Source organism: Hippocampus zosterae, chromosome 9 (genome assembly GCF_025434085.1).
Source record: "Hippocampus zosterae strain Florida chromosome 9, ASM2543408v3, whole genome shotgun sequence".
Classification (NCBI taxonomy): Eukaryota; Metazoa; Chordata; class Actinopteri; order Syngnathiformes; family Syngnathidae; genus Hippocampus; species Hippocampus zosterae.
The window spans coordinates 19,897,215-19,918,579 of NC_067459.1; the positions used below are offsets into that span (position 1 = coordinate 19,897,215).

The window sequence follows — 21,365 nt, forward strand, 5'->3', positions numbered from 1 at the left end:
AAGCTGAGTGCCTTTTGCGCCGAGCAGAGAAGACAGTTATTGATTTTCTAGTTGTCTATTATTTTTGTTTTTCACAGAGAAAGTTTCGAGTGAGTGAGCATTTATTTATTTATTTATTTATTTATTTATTTGCCCCCTGCCCCCCCCCCCCCCCACCCCCCCTTCACCTGTGTCTCTTTATATGTTGCCAAGTGTGCGTTCAGGTGTGCTTGCGCTGTCTCTGTTGCTTGTTAGCTGATGACAGCGGAAGTGTTAACACAGCCTGCACGTGAATCATGTTGCTTTGACACCACCGCCGTTTGAATTAGATTTCCAGTCAACCAACACAACAATTCTCAGACACCTCACACCGCTCACTAATTGGATGGAAACTAGCAGGAGGAAGAATTGCCTCTTTGGCATGTGTAGTTTGTGTGTGGGTGGGGGTGAGGAAAAAAAAGAGGGTCTTCTGTTTACATCGAACATGAACAACCTTTTTCATCTCAAAGTGCTATCAAAGTGAAGTTGGGTTTTTTTTCTCAACTTTTTAGTTTAATCCCGAATACATCTAAAAGTGAGGCTCTTCATTTGGAAATATGTATAATACTTTATATAATACGATTCATTTCATGCTCTGCAATTTGGACCCCAAGTTCCATGACATCCTAAACCTCTCAACACAATAATATCTTGTGACCTAAGCATTAACAATAAGATAATGAGTATAAGCGTACATATCAATCTATAACTCTCCAACACCCCCACAGAGCAATGTGTTGTTTTCTCTCTTTCATAGCAAGTACGTGACCATTATTTACAAATTGTGCATAAAATGAATGCCCTTAAAACAGTTTAAATCTAACTCCCCCCCTCCCCACAATAGACTCTCACAGTTTTGTTCAAGTGTCTCAGTATGTGGCGTTTACATAGCAGAGCAGTGTAGACTTTAATCTAGGGCACACCTTGAGCTGCCCTCCCCCTTGCTCGAGATGTCGGGCAGAAAAAAAACTTCCTCTGTCATTAAATTATCCAAGTGTGGATGGCGATGGGCCAATTGTGCTCAAGAGGAATCATATTGAGCTGTGTGTGCTGCGGGAGGTGCTTGGGGTCACTTGAAAATCCTGGAATGACTTCATACACTATGCATGAGACATAATGTCCCATCAAATCGTGGAGTATCCGGGTGAGAATGGTGACTCGCGCTCACCCTCGAATAGAACTGCCTTCACACAAATAGTGCCTTTGCTAGCACGTTACCAAACAAACACGGTTTGCCTTTTATGTTTCCGAACGCGAGTGGAACAGTAAAGCTTAAGTCCCCTTGTCACATTTGCCGCTCGTCTCCCAATTCGATGGCACAGGCTGCGATGCCCTCGGATGTACTTGGCAAGTAAGCAACTAACCTGCCCGCCAGCATATCTGCTTGCCAGGCGAGCATCGAGGTAGTTTGCATGCCAACTTGCCTCCCCAGCAGCCACAAGCTAATGCTTCACTAACCTTGTCACCCTGCGTCTTCTCCTGTGATTGTGTGCTCGCGTGTGTATTGACACAGGCTGTGTCTAGTCGCACCCTGCAGCAACTGGCTCAGCATTGAGCAGCTCCTTCTCTGCACCAACTAGCATAATTCTTAATGGTTATATCTCTTCCCCCACCCCCCACCCCGACGGCTACAGTGGCATTTTTAAGGTTGCAGGCAACCCGGTTTGGAACTTTTTGTGCCAGAGCAAGTCATGAAAAAGTGTAATATATAAAATACACTTTTATTACATGTAAAGAGTTGACTGCTGTAAAAATATCAAGTGCAGCAGTGGTTCAAACCAATTAAATTCACCCATACCCCTTTTCACACTGCACTTGGCAGGATACGCACTCCCGTAACTCTTAAAACGGATGCACTAATGACCATTTAATGTGTTTTTTTTTTCCAAGACAATATTTCTTCCGATTATGTCTTTGCTAGCTAGCGCAAGCATATTATTGACTGCACAGACAGTGGATCAAAATTTAAACGAAGCAACACTTCACAGTTGGCTATTTTCAGCCTCGTGCTGCTGTGGTTGCTGCAAGTCGGCCTTCTTCATGAGTAGGCCGTCACATCAGTGTGTAGCCATGGACGAACCGTTCAAATAAACAAGTTAAGATAGCCAGAAGCTCTAGACTTTATGGTTGATTTGGTAAGCAGCTGAAAAGCATACTGTGGTCTTTTCGAGCTTGTTTGACTGACCCCGTTTTAGGACCTCCTTTGTATAACCGCATTGAGCACTCGACTACGTGAGTTCTTACGCTGGAATCATGTCAAGTTTTGAAACGCGCCACTCTGTTCTTGTGTTCTTCCGTCTCTGTCTTGCAGATCTCACCGACCAATCACGGATGAGAAGCCCCAAGCAAGAAAAGCATGACGAGCAGACGTGAAGAAGCGGGAGTGTGTCAAATGCATCCAATTCTTGCTTCCCTCGATGCTTTCTGTTAGACATCCATCCATTTATTTATTTAGCCGCCACCACTGAAGAGTTTCCCTCTTCCTCCTTCACTTACCATCCTTTACTTTTTTTTCTTCTTCATTTTTGAATGTATTATCTTGATTTGTCTCTCCGGAGTATATGAAGCCTTGATTTATTGTCAAGTTGCGCAGGCACACCCGTGCCTTCTCAGAAATAAATCCAGGTGATCCAGCAGTGATGAGACGACAGGTTGTGTGCCTTTGTGTTGTTTGTGAATGTGTGCCATGGCTGTCTCGTCACAGCATGCTAATAACAACTGGAAATGGGAAATGTGCACCCGTCTTACAAGGCCCAGAGGCTTGATTGTGTGCCGTGCTTGTGATTTCATTAAGAGAGAGAAGTGGAGGACCGATGAATGCTGAAGTGAGCGTGTATTAATGCGCGTGTGTGTGTGTGTCTGTGTGTGTGTGTGTGTGTGTTTGTGTGTTAATCATGTCTTTCCCCTATAGTAAACCTTTGTGCATTTATGTGGTCACGAGATGGTGCATGTGCGGATGCGCGTGAGGCAAAAGGCGGACAGGCCACATATTGTCCCTGCTGCTGTTGCCATGGTGACTGTTGGTTTGCACGAGCAGCAAGGTGTGGAAGAAGCTTCCAGATAACCCCCGAGGTCAGCACGCAGAGGTACACCCCGCAGCACCGCCGATAGGCGCGCACTTAACCCTTCCGCCCTGCGTGTGTGTGTGTGTGCGTGAGCGTTTATGTGTGACTTTGTTTATGACTTAAAGATGCATTTCCATTTACGGCGATGGAGGAGAATGATCGTATTTACTTGGCATACAGCCTACGGTCGGCGATGACAAAGTGGAAACGATGTAAGATGGCGTTTGTATGCCAACATTTGTAGGTCTAACGTATGCTGATGTTTGTCATTGTTCCACCCATGATTTATTCTTTTGAACTAATCGCCGTAATTAGTCATGACCTATTTAGAAGAAAGGACTGTAACCAACCAAAACTAGCTAGCTAGCTAGCTAGCTAGCTAGTGATCTTGAAATGATCGATTTTATTCTTTTGATTCACTGCTATTAGTCATGACCTATTTAGAAGAAAGGACTATAACCAACCAAAACTAGCTAGCTAGCTAGCGATCTTGAAATGATGACCGCTTGCTGTCAGATTTCTGCGATGATTTTTGTCAAAATCACATCGCTGCGAGGAGTCCAGAGCGGTGGCAACTGCTACAGATCGTCCAGTCAGAACGAAATAATCACGTGGTTCATGTCCACCAAACAGGTTTTCGTGAGGGTTGCAGCATGACATTTCTTTGTTGTTCCCGTACTCATTTTGTTTCAGCTCCGGATTAACTGGATTAGCACTCAAGAGAGCACCGACCTCTGCCACGATAGAATAATTGAGAAAATCATGACATGCAAGACCATAAGGTTCCACCCCAGCCCTGTTGGTACAGCTCCATCTGCTGGATCCGAGTGACCCACTTGGCCCTGATGCACGTGGACTGTACTCATAATAGCCAATGGTGAATGACAGCAAAGTTTCATGAAAATTGGTCAAGTAGTTTGCAGTAATGACCTAAGTCAACTGTTCTCAGTTTACAATTTTCAGCTCTCAAATGTTGGACTTTTTCCACAAGGCAAAAGCAGACGCTTCACCTAATTGGTCTTCCTAAGCATCCCAACCAAGTGCTCTGTTGTCGACAGCCGCAAATAGACGGATACATTTCCATTTCATCTGAGGATAGCTACGTTATAATTTGATTACTGTAGCAAGCTGTCCACTTCCTAATTAATTTCTTGAACCTTTTACCTCTGCAATAGCGAGTCCAAGATCACACATGCATCTTCCAACTGACCGTACGTAATATGATGGCTTCGTAACCTTCACAAAGGTTAGCATGCTCATTTTGAGTGACACTTATTGAACAATGTTAATTATTTTTGGTGTAGAACTGCACTGCATCTGATAGGCTGTTTCCTATGGACCTGATATCGCAGTAGATTATTTGAAATCGAGTCTCACATGTCACGTTCATTGTAAGTTGCGATGGTTGTGGAACTGTTAATGAAAGTGGCAAGGAGTATTTTGACCCTATGATCAGTAGATCAGCTGCATTGATGACAGTTTGGTCTTGTCAATGCATCGAATGGTACGTAAAAAAGCCCAAATGATGTCATGATAAAGACGATGATGGATTCAGGCGTATGGCATCTTGTCACTCCGTTGTTTCGTGTGTGTTTGAGACTCAAGTCAATACCGGTACCCGCCTTCTCTAAGCGCCACTTCCTCACCAAGGATTAGTCTGCTCTGACCCATCAGCCATGATGCACATATTGCCTATATTGAACCGCGCGCCGTGTCTGAGTTTTCCGCCGGTGACTCTCATATCTCTTCTCTCTCCTTGACATTTCTTTACAAATACCAGCCTCAATTCACTCTGTTATTGCTTTCTCCTATTCAGTCATCCTCCGACGACGCAAGCTCTGAAAAGCTCCAGCCACCGCCGTGTGTCATTTGGTTTTTATTAGAAACACGTGGACTTTAATTAAAATGACCGATTTTGAGAAATGCGATGGATATTTCGGCGATATATATCAGATAGGGGAGCACAATGGGTGAAAAGAAAATCGAGGACTGGCCCTTATTGAAAGTGGTAGGGCGGGGGGTGAGGGGGGGGGGTGAAATTAGATGAACACCGGCCTCATCCAGGTCTGATGTTTGCTTTCTCGGGGAAGCTTAGCTTTCAGTCAATTAGGATCTCTTCGTGCACATCACATGCCTGTCTTTTTAGTCCCCCCCGCCCGCTCTCTGTGAGGACTTAAGATTTTGTTGTCCCTGCCAGATTCTTTCTCAACCATGCACCTTCGCTTCGGTGCCGCGAAAGACCTGGGACTCTGGTTGCCGTGGTAACCGGCACCGCTTTGATTGGAGGAATCGGCTGCATAATGGAGCTTGCGAGGCATGCTTCTCGATGCGGCAGTATTGATTTCCAGTCTCGGACCATTTGTGGGGCCCACTTGACAGCAATAGGTCACGTAATTGTTGGGAGGAGGGAGGTAGATTTGGCATACTGTACCGGTAATTAGCACGTCTTTTTTACACTTAAGTGCAGCCATGTGACAGGTGATTGTTTGAGTTGATGCGTGTGTTTGAACCTTTTTGTCATGTCGTTTAACGTTCTCTATGCTTCAGCAGCTCGCCTCCGCACTCCTTAGTGCCTGCTCCCCCAATCAGCTGAGGAGGTGTCAGCCAGCGAGAGGTGGTGTCAGACTTTGACAAACCGCTGCCCTTTAGAAAGCCTTAATGGGGATCAATTCACGTGAAGTAAGACACATGCAGTCACATAAAAGTTCCGAGACGTTTCCACACATCAACCTGCTCCTTGACTTCATCCGCTCCTCCATTTCTCTCTCAGTCCCCCCCCCCCCCCCCCCACCCCCTCCTCTTCCCTCACTTTCCCTTTCACCTCCTCCAGCCAACTTGGCTTTTTGGATGTGAGATTTTGCCAGCGATCCTAATTGGACTGTGTGACTTCATTAATGACTGTCACTATTCGCTTGCACACACTTCCAGGGAGTGCTCTTCCTGATTGAATTGGCTCTTATTAAACACGCTAAGGCGCTGTGGTGACCGAGTGTTGAGCACATCTGTTTTGCGCTGCTGACTTTGCTTGCATGTTCACCCTATGCTAATGTGGGTAATTGTTCGGGTACTCCTGCTTCCTCCCACATTCCTAAAGCATGCTTCTCAGTTTAACGGAACCCCTTTTGTACTCCGTTGTCGGGCTGCAACAAATGATTATTTTAATCACGGTTAACGTGCTGCTTATTATCTCGATTAATCGATGAATCAGATGAAAAACAAATCAGTTCTTTAATTGCCATCCATTCATGCAAAAATAGGAAAATCATTTTAATTGACAGTACCAGAAAATGAGCAAAGAAATGAATTATGATTCCATTGCTGGTTTGGTCCGTAACAACACGATAGGTCTGCTCTCACGAGGTACTGCAGAAATTGGAGAATATTTAATATTGACAAGCTGAGAATTGAGAAACCGAATTGGTTACATGATTATCAAAAATAATGATCGATTCATTTGATAATTGATTGGTTGCTGATTAATTGTTGCACCTCTACTTAGGTATGAATGCGCGTGTGAATCTAATATCAAATACGATCCCAAAACATGAGCTGTATCACTTATTTTTTTCCCTTGGAAATTTAATCGTTTTCAATTTTCATTGGCACTGTCAGACATATTCATTTTGACTCCCGCTGTGTTATAAACATTACAAACAAATGACTCTCATTTCTCTTACTTTATCGGATCTCATCACCCTGTTTTTAGAACTTACTTGTGTCCGTCAAGGATGCATCACCTGATTTGATGATGCTACTGTAGCTCCATATGGCTTGTGTGCAATCGGATTCTATTTCAATCAGCGTACGGAAAGTGTCTCTTCACGCCCGTACTGTAATGCAATATCAATGTAAGCCACACCTCAGGCAGTGCCGTTACCATTCATGTTGTCCATTGCAAAACTGTCAAAATGCAGGGCGCGGGGACTGTTGCGTAACCGCTCTTATCAGTCAAGAGCAAATCCCGCTTGTGTTGGATTAGAGGCTACAGGAGACTCTCAAAATAGAAATAATCTTAATGTTATAATAAACCTGTAAAGCGACTCTGAAATGCAACATTTGAAATGCCTTGAAAATGCCATTGGAATGAATTAAATGTCCTTGTGCCAAATATGACTCGTGAAAGTGGCGTACGAAGAAAAACAACCAACGTACAGATCTGCAGTAACAGACATACGTAATAATAATAACAATCAAAAGTGTTCAGTTCAATTTTGCGCTTACTTTTCTGTACTCCCTCAGAAATTCTTCCGATCCCTCGTACCACATTCCGAAAACTGTTTTGTGCATTGAAGCCTGATTAGGTCTTATTACGAGTGCTTGTCTGAATCTGTGTCAGTCAGATTGACTGGTGATTAGTCCGGCGTGGACTCCCAAGTCAGACTTGAAGTCAGCTCTGACAGCCTCCGGCAAGGCCATTCGTTTCATTAAAATAGTAAAGAATAGCATGTAGAGAATAGAATAGCATTTTTTAAATTACAAGATGTTTATTCTTCTCTTCTTATTATTCCCCCCCCCCATAAAAAAACAAGCAGGATATCTTGTTTAATGTAAAATGAATGAATAAATACAGCCTGAACACGGAACATAAACCTCACATACATTGTACTGCACAAGTACACAAAATAAAGTGCAACAATTTTTCACTTAATCGTACCGTGGCCATTAAAAAAAAGTTTGCAGAACCTCAATCATTTTGTCAGTGATATGGGCCTAATGTTCGCTATGACTTGGGGAGGCCCCGTTCACCTCAGGCCCTTCGGAATTTGCCTTCCTTGTTGCAGCATCTCTGCCTTTGATTTTCTTGTGACTTCCTGCACTGACGACACCATCTGGAAAGCGTGTCCCTCAATAAGAATCGTCGCTTGTTTCTTTAGCCAGCATTCACAGACCGCAGACAGAGAGTGGACATCCAAAGGGTGCTCCGTCTTTGCAGAGTGTAGCGATAACAGCAGGAGACCTGACCTCAGTGTCTGGACTGCATCTCTGCCTGTCACTGCGACGAGAGCCCAAGGTTGGCCCGTGCCGCCACCTGACAATGTCACGGCTGACATCAGAGGAGCCAAAGCCCTCTGCACAATAGCGATCAAAAGTGAAGCCAGTGGGCCGAAAAATATCAGTGCTTGATGAAGTCAGCTCTTAAAGGGGTGGGGCGGTGCAGCATGAGGCGGGGCCAGGTAATGTGACGATCGAAACAGGAAGCTTGAAGGCAGCGGCTCCTCACTTTCTAATTTATGTTTTTGTAGTGGCTGAAAAAAAAAAAATCCGACAGCCTGTACATTTTTTACATTCAAGTAAGAGCGTGTCTGGGGGCAACACGTGAACCTCACTCAGCTCTCCCCTGGATACCACTCGAAGGGTGATTGTATGATGATGATGACATGCGCACAGGCAGCAAAGAGGCACATGATTTAATCCTGCCCCACTCACCAAGATAAGCCAAGAGTGTGATCATCCCTTCTTCCCTCATGTGTCCTTTGGCTCTTTCTTTCCTTGAGAAACTATTGAGCCATTGTCCCTTGCTCCTATTTATAACGACACTTCTCAGCCCCGCTTTTTAATGCCTTATTCTCTATTTCGGCTCTGGAATCTTCAATTCCACTAGCAGAAGAGGCGAACGCAGATTCTGCCTCTTTATTGCAGGCCTGCGCTCTGGATTTGAGAATCTCCTTCCGAGGGGATTTCAGTGCCTTCCACCGCTATCAGCTCGTCGCAAGGCTCTATGTTCCGATATCATGGCAGTAAGTGTCACGAAGGCTGCCTCGGTGGGAAGAGGGACACATGTGAGCCTACTTGAGCTTGTAAAAGAACAGGCCCGGTAGATTGCGAAGGCCGTGAACTGCATACCGAGATGGTTTTCCAATTATTTCTCATGAAGGGTTCATAACTCATGTTTCACACCAGTCGGTTCAGTTGACTTAAGTCTGGGAAGGTTAGCATTTTGTGCTGTTTCCGTTGTGGTCAAATCATCACAAACAGTTTGTTGAAGTGGTCCGCATCAGTATGCTTTCTGTCTGGCGGAGCCGCAGAGAACTATTTCTGTTCATTAGGTTCATTTCTTAAGGTAAAGCATGTTTTGCTGCATCGGTTGTAATGTAGACTGAAATAATCTGACCAGAAGCATTTCACTTTTCATCACCTTTTTTTGATTGGAAAGATGAGACTGTACCGCCGCAATGATGTTGGCCAATTTGTTCCAACTGCGGTGTAACCACTGCACCGTGAGAGATCATCACATATGCCATAGGAAATCATCCATTCGTTTTTCCCAAAGTTCATTTTGTTGTTGTTTTATCTTCCTATGTGACTGCGACTGATGGTGACGGAAAGAAAAATGAAATGCTCTTACACTAGATGACAGACGGACAGATAATTAAGCTGTGCATTATTTTGATGCCATTTTGACAGCAGAATAAACAGAAAGAGGGAAAAAATGGCACGCATACAACTTAACTTGAGCCAAAAGTTGATTTCAAGATTTTCATGATTTCAGATTTCATGATTTGGGCGGCCCGGTCGGTGATCGACTGGTTAGCGTGTTGACCTCACAGTGCAGAGGTTGTGGGTTCGATCCTGGCTCCGGCCTTACTGTTTGGAGTTTGCATGTTCTCCCTGTGCCTGTGTGGGTTTTCTCCGGGTACTCCGGTTTCCTCCCACATTCCAAAAACATGGCAGGCTGGCTGATTGAACACTCAAAATTGTCCCTAAGTGTGAGTGGGAGCGTGGATGTTTGTTCATCTCTGTGTGCCCAGTTCAGGCTGTCCACCACCGAATGCCTGAAGACAGCTGGGATAGGCTCCAGCACCCTCCGCAACCCTTGTGAGTATAAAGCAGATTGGAAAATGGATGGATGGCCGATGTTTTTTTTTTAAATGTAATTTTCATAAAAGGACTTGGATTGAAATGCAGACGATGGACTGCACGCTTGTTTTACACTTGTTTGTACAGAGGGAAAGAGGGACATGGCAAACTGACAACAGGCACTCCATTACCCCTCTGCGTATTCTTTTGCCTCTTTGTCACTCACACACTGACACAAACGCAGTGTCAATAATGGCAGGATGCCGTTTGTATAATGATGCTATCTCGCCAGAAAGACGGCGCGCTATCGGCTTTGTCTGTCACACAAAGAGACGAAAGGCAGCGGGAGTATGAGTGGATCACCCCGAACGCACAAATACACACCGAAGCTCCATCGTGGCGCTCTCTGATAGACTTCCTGTGTCAACAGTGGATTTCATTAACCATGTATGGGCCCCGGCCTTTATTTCACGGGCACAAAAGCAGAGTTAGCTTGTGATTTGTAGTCCAAATGGACCACGCACCGAAAAGCCAGCGTCGACATAAGCGCTGGAAATGTGATATTTGATCATCATACCATATATCAGATAATGCTCAAATTTCCTTTGCGTTTCCACTACCTGTGATTGATACTCTACTGCTGACTTCATTTGCAAATCATTAAGAGAGCATAAATTAAGCACGGCCAATTTCCTGTCTGATTTCACCTTAAACATCCAATTAGCTGCTTTCACTCAAGTCCTTTGCCTGCCGTGGCTTGTGCAACCTTTATGAACCGCTCCATGTTATTTTACATACCACCAACCAAAAATGTCATTAAAAAAAAAATCTTGCCTCAATTTACTCGCGAATTGGCTGGCCGCGTGTGTAATTTGGACCCGTTTAGTTGAACTGAAGTCATTACATGAATGGTAAGTTGCCAGAGTGGATGCACAGGTTAATTGGGCCTTCTGCCGTCAAGTGGAAGAGCGTTTCATTGTTCTGTCAATACACTGCATGCTACTGACATTTACAAAGATACATTATTTCTGATAAATAATCGTTTAGGAACCGTGGGATCATTTTCCTCATGTTTGCTTATGGCACACTAAACTGCTACGGCACAGTGGTTTGGAATCACCGTTGTGATACATTTGGCGCTGCCCTCATATGACAGACAATTCTTATATGGCTCCCTGTAACATGAAACAGAATCTCTCTTGGAGGCTGTTTTTCTTCTATGTGTGTAGGTGGTGTGTGCCAGGGTGGCGGGGGCCCTGTGAATGATGCCTCCCGCCTTTTTACCTGCTGCCAGGTGAGCCGGCCGCTGGCATCAGGGCAGCGCAATGCCAATCAGTTCTGGCCTGCGGGTCACGTACGGTCAACTTGTGTTAGATGAGGACACTTTGAGGTGGCAATGTGGTCTGAAATCTTAATGAGCAACATATTGAGGCCGTTAGGCTTACAGTACAATGAGACTGGGCGTGGGGTGAGGTGGGTGGTGAAAATTGAGCCCCCTTTTGCCTATAGATGGCAGCAATACACTCACTCTGAGTCTGAATCATTCTCTATGTCGCCAAGCGCTTTCTCTGTCACAGAAAAGTAGGTGAACCCCCCCGCCCCAGTGCTCCAAAACAGCACATTTGTCTTATCTCGATGTCATGAATTAGTGATTTGCACTAAAGGTTGCAGGACTTGATCAACTGGCATGCACGACATGGTAAACCAGACCAAGCGTTCTCATGCCACGGCTATTTTTGTGTCTTGCTCCTGCTCTACAAAAATCGCTCCACGTCAACAACATTCACATTCTAGTCTGCTCTTTTCTGTTCTACTCCGCTAGAAAAGTTCAATCGATCAACCGCATGATGCGAAAAGCGATAGATAGGTGGTGCCGCGGTCTGTTAGAAAAGAGACTCGGGAGTCGGGGGGGGGCCAATTCCACATTCATGACCTGAGTTTTGATAATTGCGACTTGAAATTAATTTGTGGTATATCATGAAAATTGGGTGGCACGGTGGTCACCTGGGTTAGCACGTGGACCTCACAGTGCAGAGTTGCAGGGTTTGATTCCGGCGCTGGTGTTCCTGTGTTGTACACGCATTTTCTTCTCATGCCTGCGTGGGTTTTCTCCGGGTACTCTGGTTTCCTCCCACATTCCAAGAACATACATGGCAAGTTGATCCAAATTTGCGACTCTTTTGCTTGAATGTGGTTCTTGACTCGATTTTCTTAATTCTAGCTCTGCGTGGATGAGCCTCGAGTTTGAATTTAATTCATTTGTGTAATATGAGCCCAAAAATGTTGTACGGGTAAAGCTCCGTGGATTAAACATCTCTTAAAGAAATGCTCAGCCGCTATTTGGGGAAATCTGGCCACAGTATGTAAACAGCCACACAGTAAAACCGACGCATCCATTCCTGTGCAAAATAGTGAATGTAGTGGTCATGGCACTGACGCTTCTCCGCACCGCTGACCATCATGAGCCATGAAATTGGTTCTTTTCTTATTTAGGATGTGAACATTTGCTCAGCTTGAAACAACAAATGTTTTTTTTTGTTTGGGTCCATGCTCTCACCGTACACAACCAGGCGCCTACACCATATCTACAATTTGTGTGTGTTTGTGTGTCTGTCTGTCAGTGTGTGTGTGACACAGTCATTTCATGCTTCATTTGTTGCCTCATGAGCATCGTTAATAAACAAGAGCCTTTGTTGCTTGCGTCTCAGTGGGATTAGGTGTGGCACCCTGCTCGTCAGCGTCATGTCTCTGTCGTCACACACATTCTTTTCAATCACCGTTGCCACATTCATGTCACCAGGACAGAAGCGCTGCTGTTCATATCCTACATTTGCTCAACTATGTTTCTTTGGGATAGTCGTTTTCTCCCCAATAAGCTATTTGAAAAGCTTGCATTAAGAGTGAATTCTCTCAAGGGAGGCTTATTTCCCCCACCATCTGAACCATTAACACAGAAATCTTATTCCTTGAAACCTCCTCTGAACATTTCCGCAAGGCCCCCGTTGAAACTACCTTGTGCGATTATTCTTAGGTGACTCATCCTCCGAAGGCGTATGGATGTAACACTTTGTGAATCATGTGCAGATGCAACCGGGTGATTTATGAAGGTGGACGAGAGCGGCTGAATTTCTGATTGCCAAGGAGTGACTTCTGATCGTTGCCCGTGGTCCTGCTATGAAATTCAATGGAATGCAGTCATTGACTTCTGCGGTCATTCGACACATTCATGTTTGAAGCATATTTTTTTTCATTTGTACACATGTTTTTCGGAGGAATATTGAAGAAAATCCCGTGATTGGTTGGCGATCAGTGCAGAATACACAGCTGGTGTAGACTCCAGTTCGACCGCACCCTTAATGAGGATAAGCTGTACAGAAAATGCATCAAATGATGTCAAGGCAGACTGCGCAGAACTAATACGTTTCGGAGCACACACAACATAATCACCCCCCCCCTCAACAAATAAATAAATAATTGTACAATGAATATATAGCTTGCCCTTGATGAACATTTATGAACTATCTGGTTTTCTTAGCAGTTCTTAGCAATGGTGGCCCCCGAGAAGGGAGAACATAAAGACATTTAGTTTTTTATCATGCATCCATTTTCCAATCCACTTATCTTCACGAGGGTTGCAGGCATGCACGAGCCTATCCCAAGCTGTCCAGTAGGTACATTGGTTCCCAGTCAATCCCGGGGCACACAGAGACCAACAACCATCCACTCTCCCACTCACACCACCAAGGGACGATTTAGAGAGCTCCATTAACCTGCCATTTTTGGAATGTGGGAGAAAACCAGAGTACCCGGAGAAAACCCACTCAGGCCTGGGGAGAACATGCAAACTCCACAAAGGAAGGCCGGACCCGGAATGGAACCCTGCACTTCTGCACTGTGAGGCGGATGTGCTAGCCAGTCAAACACCGTCCCGCCCTATTTTTTTTTTTAACTACTTCAATAGATGGAACTAAATGACGGTCGATGAAGACGGTATTTACTTTTGACATTAACAATTTTAAGAGCTTAAGTTTTTTTCCCTTTCAAGGCGGTTTTGCATCGCAAAGTCATTGGCAACATGCATTAAGTGTCTGAGAGACTGTTGACGTGCTTTGGTATCGATTCAACGCAGGTCTCCGAATCTTCATCATCCATCAGCAATGTTATAAACGCAATTTTTTTGCACAGAAGCATCGGGTGTGATGGGGTGTTTGAGGGCATTGCTTCAAAATCTGGTGTGTGTGTGTGTTAGCCATGGGCTGCAAGGGAAACATGTTATTTGATCTAAGGCATAATCTCACATTGTCATCTAGCGGAGGTCATAAACCCTAATGTGTGAACATGGCTGGTCCTGGAAGGGGTATGGCGCTATGTGGCAGACCACTATGAGAACACATCAGACAGCTGTTTCGTTTGGGCGACACATTTGTATCAACAGAGGGAGATGAGCATACTTTTTTGACTTTTTTGTTGTTGTTTGTTTCTTTCCAGGACAGAAAACAAAACCTCAAAGAGATCAGCACTGGGGCGTCATGGAGGTGTATCACAAGGTTTGGTTCTTCATTATTGCATTTTCTATATTAAACACACTAATACAAGAGATAATGACAAATATTCTTCATTGAAGATACTATGTGACCAAACACACGTGATGTCCAATAGCTTGATTTTGGGCAAACACAACACACTTGCGTTCATTTGTCTCGTTGTTAATTGAGCTTGCCACTTTAGGCGGCTTGCACACATACCGTTGCGTCGGGGTGGATGAAGGCAGAGTGTTCTGATAGATGACAGAAAGCACGGTTAAACTGTCTTTTTTTTTTTTTTTTAGTAAATTGAGAAAAGATCTTCAGTTTAAATACGTAGTAATATTTGTTTGGTTGTGTCCCGTGCGATACTTCTATTAAAATATTTACTTTGGCTTGATAAAGGTTGGGAAACTGGTTTATTCGACTTCTCCGTGAAACTTTTAGCTAGTTCAGTTTTGCGTTGTGGTTACAAAGCTAAAGTCTGCAGTTGTAAACCTTTAAAAGCTTAAAAATGGGCGGAAGCAAATTTGAAAAACATGACGCTGGAGCAGTGTTTATAGTCATTGACTCGTACGTTTTGCTACATCATAAAGAAACCAATCTATGGATTCCACGACATACACACAAGGTGGATGGTGTCACTCGGGTAAGGTGGCGAGTGGTCGGCGTGACCAGGTCTTGAGTGTCTCATAGTTCTGAGGGAATTTTGGCCTGCAGCCTGCACGCCTTCACTCGTTCTCGGCTCCCTCGGGTGTCTTCTCTCCCACACTGCAGGGAGATTGAACTGTGAGTAAAGCACCCATTTTGGAGAATGGTTGTTTATCGAAATGCTTCAGAGGAGGCCAGACGATTTTAGTCCTACTCACAGTGAAAAACACACATACACACCAGACCCAATCAGAGATGTTCCTTCTACGCCATGTTAAGAGTTAAGGTGTCAAGGAAACTTCACGCACCAGAAAGAATCTATTTGTTTTGTTGTGGAGTCAATATTGTTTTCTGCCCACACCGCTTTGTTCTCTGAGTCAACAGCGCAACTTTCTGAAGGTGCCATGTGATCCACTCCGGTGACTATTCTACATGCAGGAACTGTCAACACCTGTTCAAGTACTGTGTGTTATTCCACCTGGGATGAAAGCGTATTATAGCAGAACCTCAATTATGGGATACAGATTGGTGAGGTTTGAGTGGAAAAAATGCTTTACATTTTTTGGGCATGTCAGGCCACTCAGTATGACTTTTTGTTATTCTTCATCTAATGTTAAAGGGGAAGTCATTTCATCTTTTTGTCTTTTTTTTTGTATTCACTGCACACCCACTTGTTCTGAATATTGTGCTTTTGGAATATGAATTAAACAGGAAAAAAATCCACACCATTTTTACCCATCTCGGGGGGGGCGGCCATTTTGCCTTCTCTAGCCACTTGCTGTCAACTGAAAATGACATCATAGTGCCTAAAGGCTCAGAAAATGACCTTTTCCGGGTTTGGTCAGATATTTTAGGTTCACAAGCCACGACCTTAGGCCCCGTGATGTCATTTTTAGGCGCCAATTCATAGAGGTCCAACTGTCCATCTGTTTTTCGCATTTAAGGCTTGCAATAACAATGCGAAGAGTCGAAACGTATTACTTGCACTTGTAAGCATGCAGACAACCTCAAAGGAAGTTTTTATACAGTACATTTGTAAGCCTTTGGGGGCAGCGCCATTGCTAGCGGTGAGCATGACCGCCTCCACTCTGAGATTTGCCATTCGAATCTCAAGGCCAATCTCAGACGCAACATTTACAGGCTGATCTGCAAGACAAACCTGAAATGCGTTTTGGCGAGGCCGTTCTTTGAAAGGCTCGCTAATGCTCCCCGTGCAAGCCAGTGGCCCGGCTGATCTGATGATCTGCGACATGACCTTCACGTCTTGCCCCGCACCGCGCCAAGCCCCCGGGGTGACCCGCCCCTCCCCCTCTCTACATCGCCGTTTCTCACCTCCCCCCCTGCCATCATCGTCAACCCAACCTTCCATTCCGTTTGGCACCTCTCTCCGTCTCAACACGGTGTTCAGATCACGTGATGATTATTCGCGTTACGTATTTTGTCATTCCAGTGCGGGTGGGTTGTAGTTGGGCCCCGCTTTACTGTCTTGCATGTGCGTTTTGAATCTTAGCGGGGTTATCATCAAGCACCAAGACGACTTGTCCCAACATGAACTGGCCACTTCACCATCCTGAGGACAAGCTCACACTGACAGCTCACATTATAATTCATGAGTCCTCCACCACCCCTGTCCAAGACACACTCACACGCACACACTCCATATTTAACCTTTGGTTCTTGTCAACACAGCAGAGGAATTGTAATGTCTTCGTCTCCAAGTATACCGTCACAGTATTAAAGGCAGCCCTGCAGCACTTTTGTATCTCTGCACTTTGTTTTCATTAACTAGTGAGTAACCAATTGCTTGACTCGATATCAATAGCAGACATTCATGCTTCTGTTTATTGTTTGCACTGCGCAACTATTTTTTAAACTTTGGATTCTATCTGCTTCACATGACTGGGAGGGGGAAATAAACCCCTCTTTGTCAAAAGCGAACAGTGTATATCTTTATTATAAGCAATCAGAAGTCAGATGGTCAAGAGTTATTGTTTCTGTCACCCCCCCCCAAAAAAAAAAAAAACTTAATTGGACCAGAGGCGCTGGCAGTCAAAGCTTGTATCAGCACGTGAGACCATAAACTGAACTGGCCTCAGTCCTCAGGCACCACACTGCACCACAAAGAAAATGTTCGTTTTTCATGGAAACAAGCATGTGTCCTGGACTCTACATCATGCGAGCTAAATTTAAAGTGAACCCACCGACCCCATCTTGAAATCAAATAAGCTTCAGCTGAGCTGACACCATCATCTTTAGAAAACTGGATCTTAGGTTTTTATGATCACAACCTTTTATTTATGTATTTATTTATTTATTTTTGCACTCCCAAGGCCATCGTGACCTCAAGACAACCACTAGTGGCTATGGTGTCGCAGTCGAGCTCGTCAGAGAGACCTGTGGCCTCGGGAGATAAGTCTTCATTCCCTGTTTGCATCTCGGAGACGAGACACACATTCTCAGTTTTCTCGCAACCAGACGTTTATTGTTGCAGTACTGTATATCCGTGACAAGTGTTCCCATTTGTAATTCGGTACTGCCATATATATTCATTCGGGTTTTTTAAAAATTATTATTAAAATGCAACAATATTGCACTAAAGCCCCGACTAATAGAAAAGTAGTAAATGGTGTAAACAGTTTTGAAGTGGATCTGTTTTTGTCTAGGAGGAGCTAAGTTTGGCCTGGGTTGTTAGTGGAAGTTAACAGTGAGTCTTCGCCAGGTAAGCGCACTTTTATTTATGTATTTTTTTTTTCAAAATCACATGTGAATGCTTGTTTGTGGTGAGTTTACACTTTAGTCCGATTAATACCGGCTATCTGAAACGTTTTTATGGAGGGCCATGATTGGTGGATTTTGCTATTCTTAGCAAGCGTATTCATTTAACGCCTTCATTTTTTTTTTCATCAGGTCAAAAAAAGAAAGCACATCTGTGCCACACACTGTAAGTTTATTTTACATTTTGCTATTTGTCATGAAAAACGGCATTCCACACGGCACTGTCTGTCAGATACCCACACAGAAGGTGATGAGAACATTTCCAACACATGATAATCATCACGCTTACATTTAGATTTTACGTTCTTTGGACCCATCAGATTTTGCATTTGCGTTCAAGTGTACCGAACCTCACCAGTCATCACTTGCAAGCGGACCCACAAAACAGAGTTCCTATTCGTCAAACCAAACCCGACAAGTGTGAAGTTAGCGTTTAGCCAAACACTTGTTGGAGCCTGTAGCATGACACCACAACCAAGCTAAATGCTTTGCGTCAAAACTTAAACATCAAGTTACAAATGTGACTCTTAATAGGCACTGATAGCGTAGTGATGGACTTGCCTGATTCCCACTCACATTTATGTGCCATTTAGGGAATGCGGGTGGAAACTGGACTTGTCTGTCTTTCACCCTGAAAGAAAAGCACAAGGCAAATGTGTTGTTTGGGAGGATGTTTCTTTCAGTGCATATTGTTTTCACAGTGTTGATTTATGAAATATTTTGCCTTGACATATCCATCAAGGGATAGCGCAGACCAGATGTGCGTGCAAGGCCTCGCTCTGATGAAAACATTCCTTGCGTCCATGTTGACTCTTCAATTTAAGAAGTCTGCTGGTTTGATTGTATCACAGCTGTCCTGGAATGGAGAGTCCTTCCTTTGCTGCAAAATTGAAGCCAAAGGAACAAGATTGTTGGGCTCAGTGTAGTGGTGGACCAAAAACAAAAAAAAAAAAACAAGATGGTATTTGCTTTCTACAAGTTCATCTTTACTATTGAGGATTCATAATGTATTTTTTATTTTGCGTCCTCAATTTGAGAAAGCTAGTATCCAATAAATGTGATTGTTTCACAGCTGTCCTGGAACAGAGTTGTTTCTACTTCCTTTGTTGCGAGAAGGAAGCCAACATGACAATATATTTTTTTTTTTTGGGGGGGGGGGGCTGTGTTGATGGAATAAACACTTGGATAACGGATAATTTGTGTCCCAGATGACCTTCAACCCCCCTTGTCCTTCACTCACCAAATAGAAACGTGCGTGTCAGTCTTCCTGCAATTCGACTGTATATCGCGCTGACAGGATGCGCGACTGATCAGACATTGTTAAGACACTGCCTAGATGTGAAGTTGCTTAAAAGGACAGAAATGGTCATCGGTTTGTGCTCGGAGATGATTGCACCCGTCTCTGCATTCCCGTTCTTATCCTGTCTGCAGCGTTCAGGTGGGATGGTGACGCATCGATTCAGGCAGGTAGCAGAGCGCTAACAGGCAGTCTGTGTCCCCATGAGGGCTGAATGCTGCTGACTCATCCGCACACACACACACACACACACACACACACACACATAAGGTGCTTGAGCTTTACTCGGCTCATAAATGTGTAGGTGTCTCAGGCTGTGTGTGCGTGTGTGAATAGAAGGAAGGCGAGATGATGAGGATTTTACCTGGAGCTCCCTCTCCATCACCTGTGCACCTTATCGTGATTGTGAGAGCAAAATAATTGACAGCTTTTGCCCCAGCCTCGTGTGAGCCCTCCGAAGAGTGCCATTCAAAACCACCGCGCACTAATGGACAGTTGTCAGGGAAGAACAGATTTGCCGCTACGGTTTGCTCATCAAGAGCCAACCTCATCCTCCTGAGAAATGAGTTGTTCTTCAAGGCAAAGGTCCACTTCCTTTGGCAGCGTAGAAGCATTTGTATTGCTGCTCTTGACGAAGCTCCTCTGGATTTAGATCCATTTGTTCAGAGGGTCATAGATTGTGTGGGAATTGATTGATCAAATGTCAAAGCAATTGTGGTAAAATGGAGAGCACTAATTGGCCAAAGATGTTCTTGATTCAAGCCTTGACTTAATCTCACAGCTCTGCAATGTGTCCCAACTGTTATTGAGCCAAAACTTTTACATCACAAAAATGTCACTTTGAGTGTATCCATCCCATACTGATTAATTCACCTCATTGTGCTCACTAACTAATCGTTCAGTGGTTAAAGCGAAGCTCTCTAAGGTCTGCGGCAACGTTAGCAGGAATAGGTTGCATTTTGCTAGTCACCCAAATGAGAACAAGCAGCATAGAAAATGGGTGATATAAACGTAAATAATTTGCTGCTGCTCAAACTGGGATCATTCAACCTGCGCAGTAAAATGATGTCGTCAACACCAACAGCATTTTTAAGCAGCCGTCCCATTTCCACCAGATTAGTAACTCACTCTATACAAGTCGCTCAGGTGCGGCAGTTGCCTAACAACCCCACCAGGAAGTGCGCTTCATTTTGCTGTCACGTCTTCTATTGCCAAAAAGAAAACTGTGACACAACTGTCAATGTTAGCTGAGCAAACTCTGAAGCGTGAACTCCAAAAGGGGCAAGTGGAAGAAAGAATAAAGCATCCGGTGAGACTTACAGTGAAATGATGGATGAAGGCATGACGTGACTCGGCTCCATTGTCGCCCACTATTTCCATGACTGGCACTGGGACGGAGACAAATGACCCGGCAATGAAGGAAAATGAGGATTTTTATCACCCCCCTCCACATGACTGTAGACCCACAGATTGCTCGCGTGTGTGTTTGTGCACTGTGAAGTGAACCAATGGCTTCCCGACAGGCCATCTTCCAGTCATTCGCTTGCCCAAGGGTGCAGTTTAGAGAAATCGGTCACTTGACATGGGCCTCGGTGAGAAATGCCTCAGGTTGAGAACATATAAATGTGACCCGGGACTGTGTGTGTGTGCGAGCGCACATGTTTAAAAAGACATCCTCTGATATAATTACACTGCCTCGGGGGAAGGAGAGATCCAGTCCTTGTATGCTCTACCTTCTGTGTTAAAAAATAAAAATAAAAATAAATAAATAATCTGATCTGTGGAATGCAGTCTGACTCTGCCATTATCAGAACTCATGACGGGATTACGTTACTCCCCCCCAGTATGGATATCTTCCTCGGAGCAGCACACATGGCTCCCAAGGAATGAAATCAACACAATGTTTGCTCTCCTTTTGCAAATTCCAATGAAATTGTGTTCAGTTCAAGATTGCTTTTCGGATGTGTTTGTTGTTGATTCTTCTGGTTGTTCAAGTTGGTAGCTAACATGATGGTAATAACAGCATTTGGCGAGCACAGGAATACGCCGTCTGGGTTTGGTGGGGGCGCGATGTCATGTTGTGAATCCCTCCGACCTGAAGGCATTTGGGTTATGACGCCTGCCAGCAGGAACAGCTCTCTCTCGCTCTCTCTCTCTCTCTCTCTCTCACACACACACAGCGAGATTAACAGTCACAGGAAGGCGAAAGGCTGTCACACAGCCTTTGGAGACTTTATA

The 21,365-nt window shown here is 44.4% G+C and overlaps 1 protein-coding gene across 5 annotated transcripts in view; it reads left to right on the forward strand.

The window, feature by feature from the left end:
* LOC127607461 (MICOS complex subunit mic25-b-like) overlaps window positions 1-18,027 on the forward strand; it is a 50,489-nt gene extending 32,462 nt beyond the window's left edge. For 2 of the 5 annotated variants that reach the window (XM_052075803.1, XM_052075804.1), the window contains one exon: window positions 14,370-17,056. In XM_052075803.1, coding sequence (XP_051931763.1) covers window positions 14,370-14,462 — 93 coding nt within the window. In that variant the 3' untranslated portion in view covers window positions 14,463-17,056. Of the gene's footprint in view, window positions 1-2,329; window positions 2,669-14,369; window positions 17,057-17,385; window positions 17,775-17,962 lie in introns of those variants that run through there. The other 3 variants (XR_007964081.1, XM_052075805.1, XM_052075806.1) reach the window with 3 other exon arrangements.
* The last annotated feature ends 3,338 nt before the right edge of the window (window positions 18,028-21,365 follow it).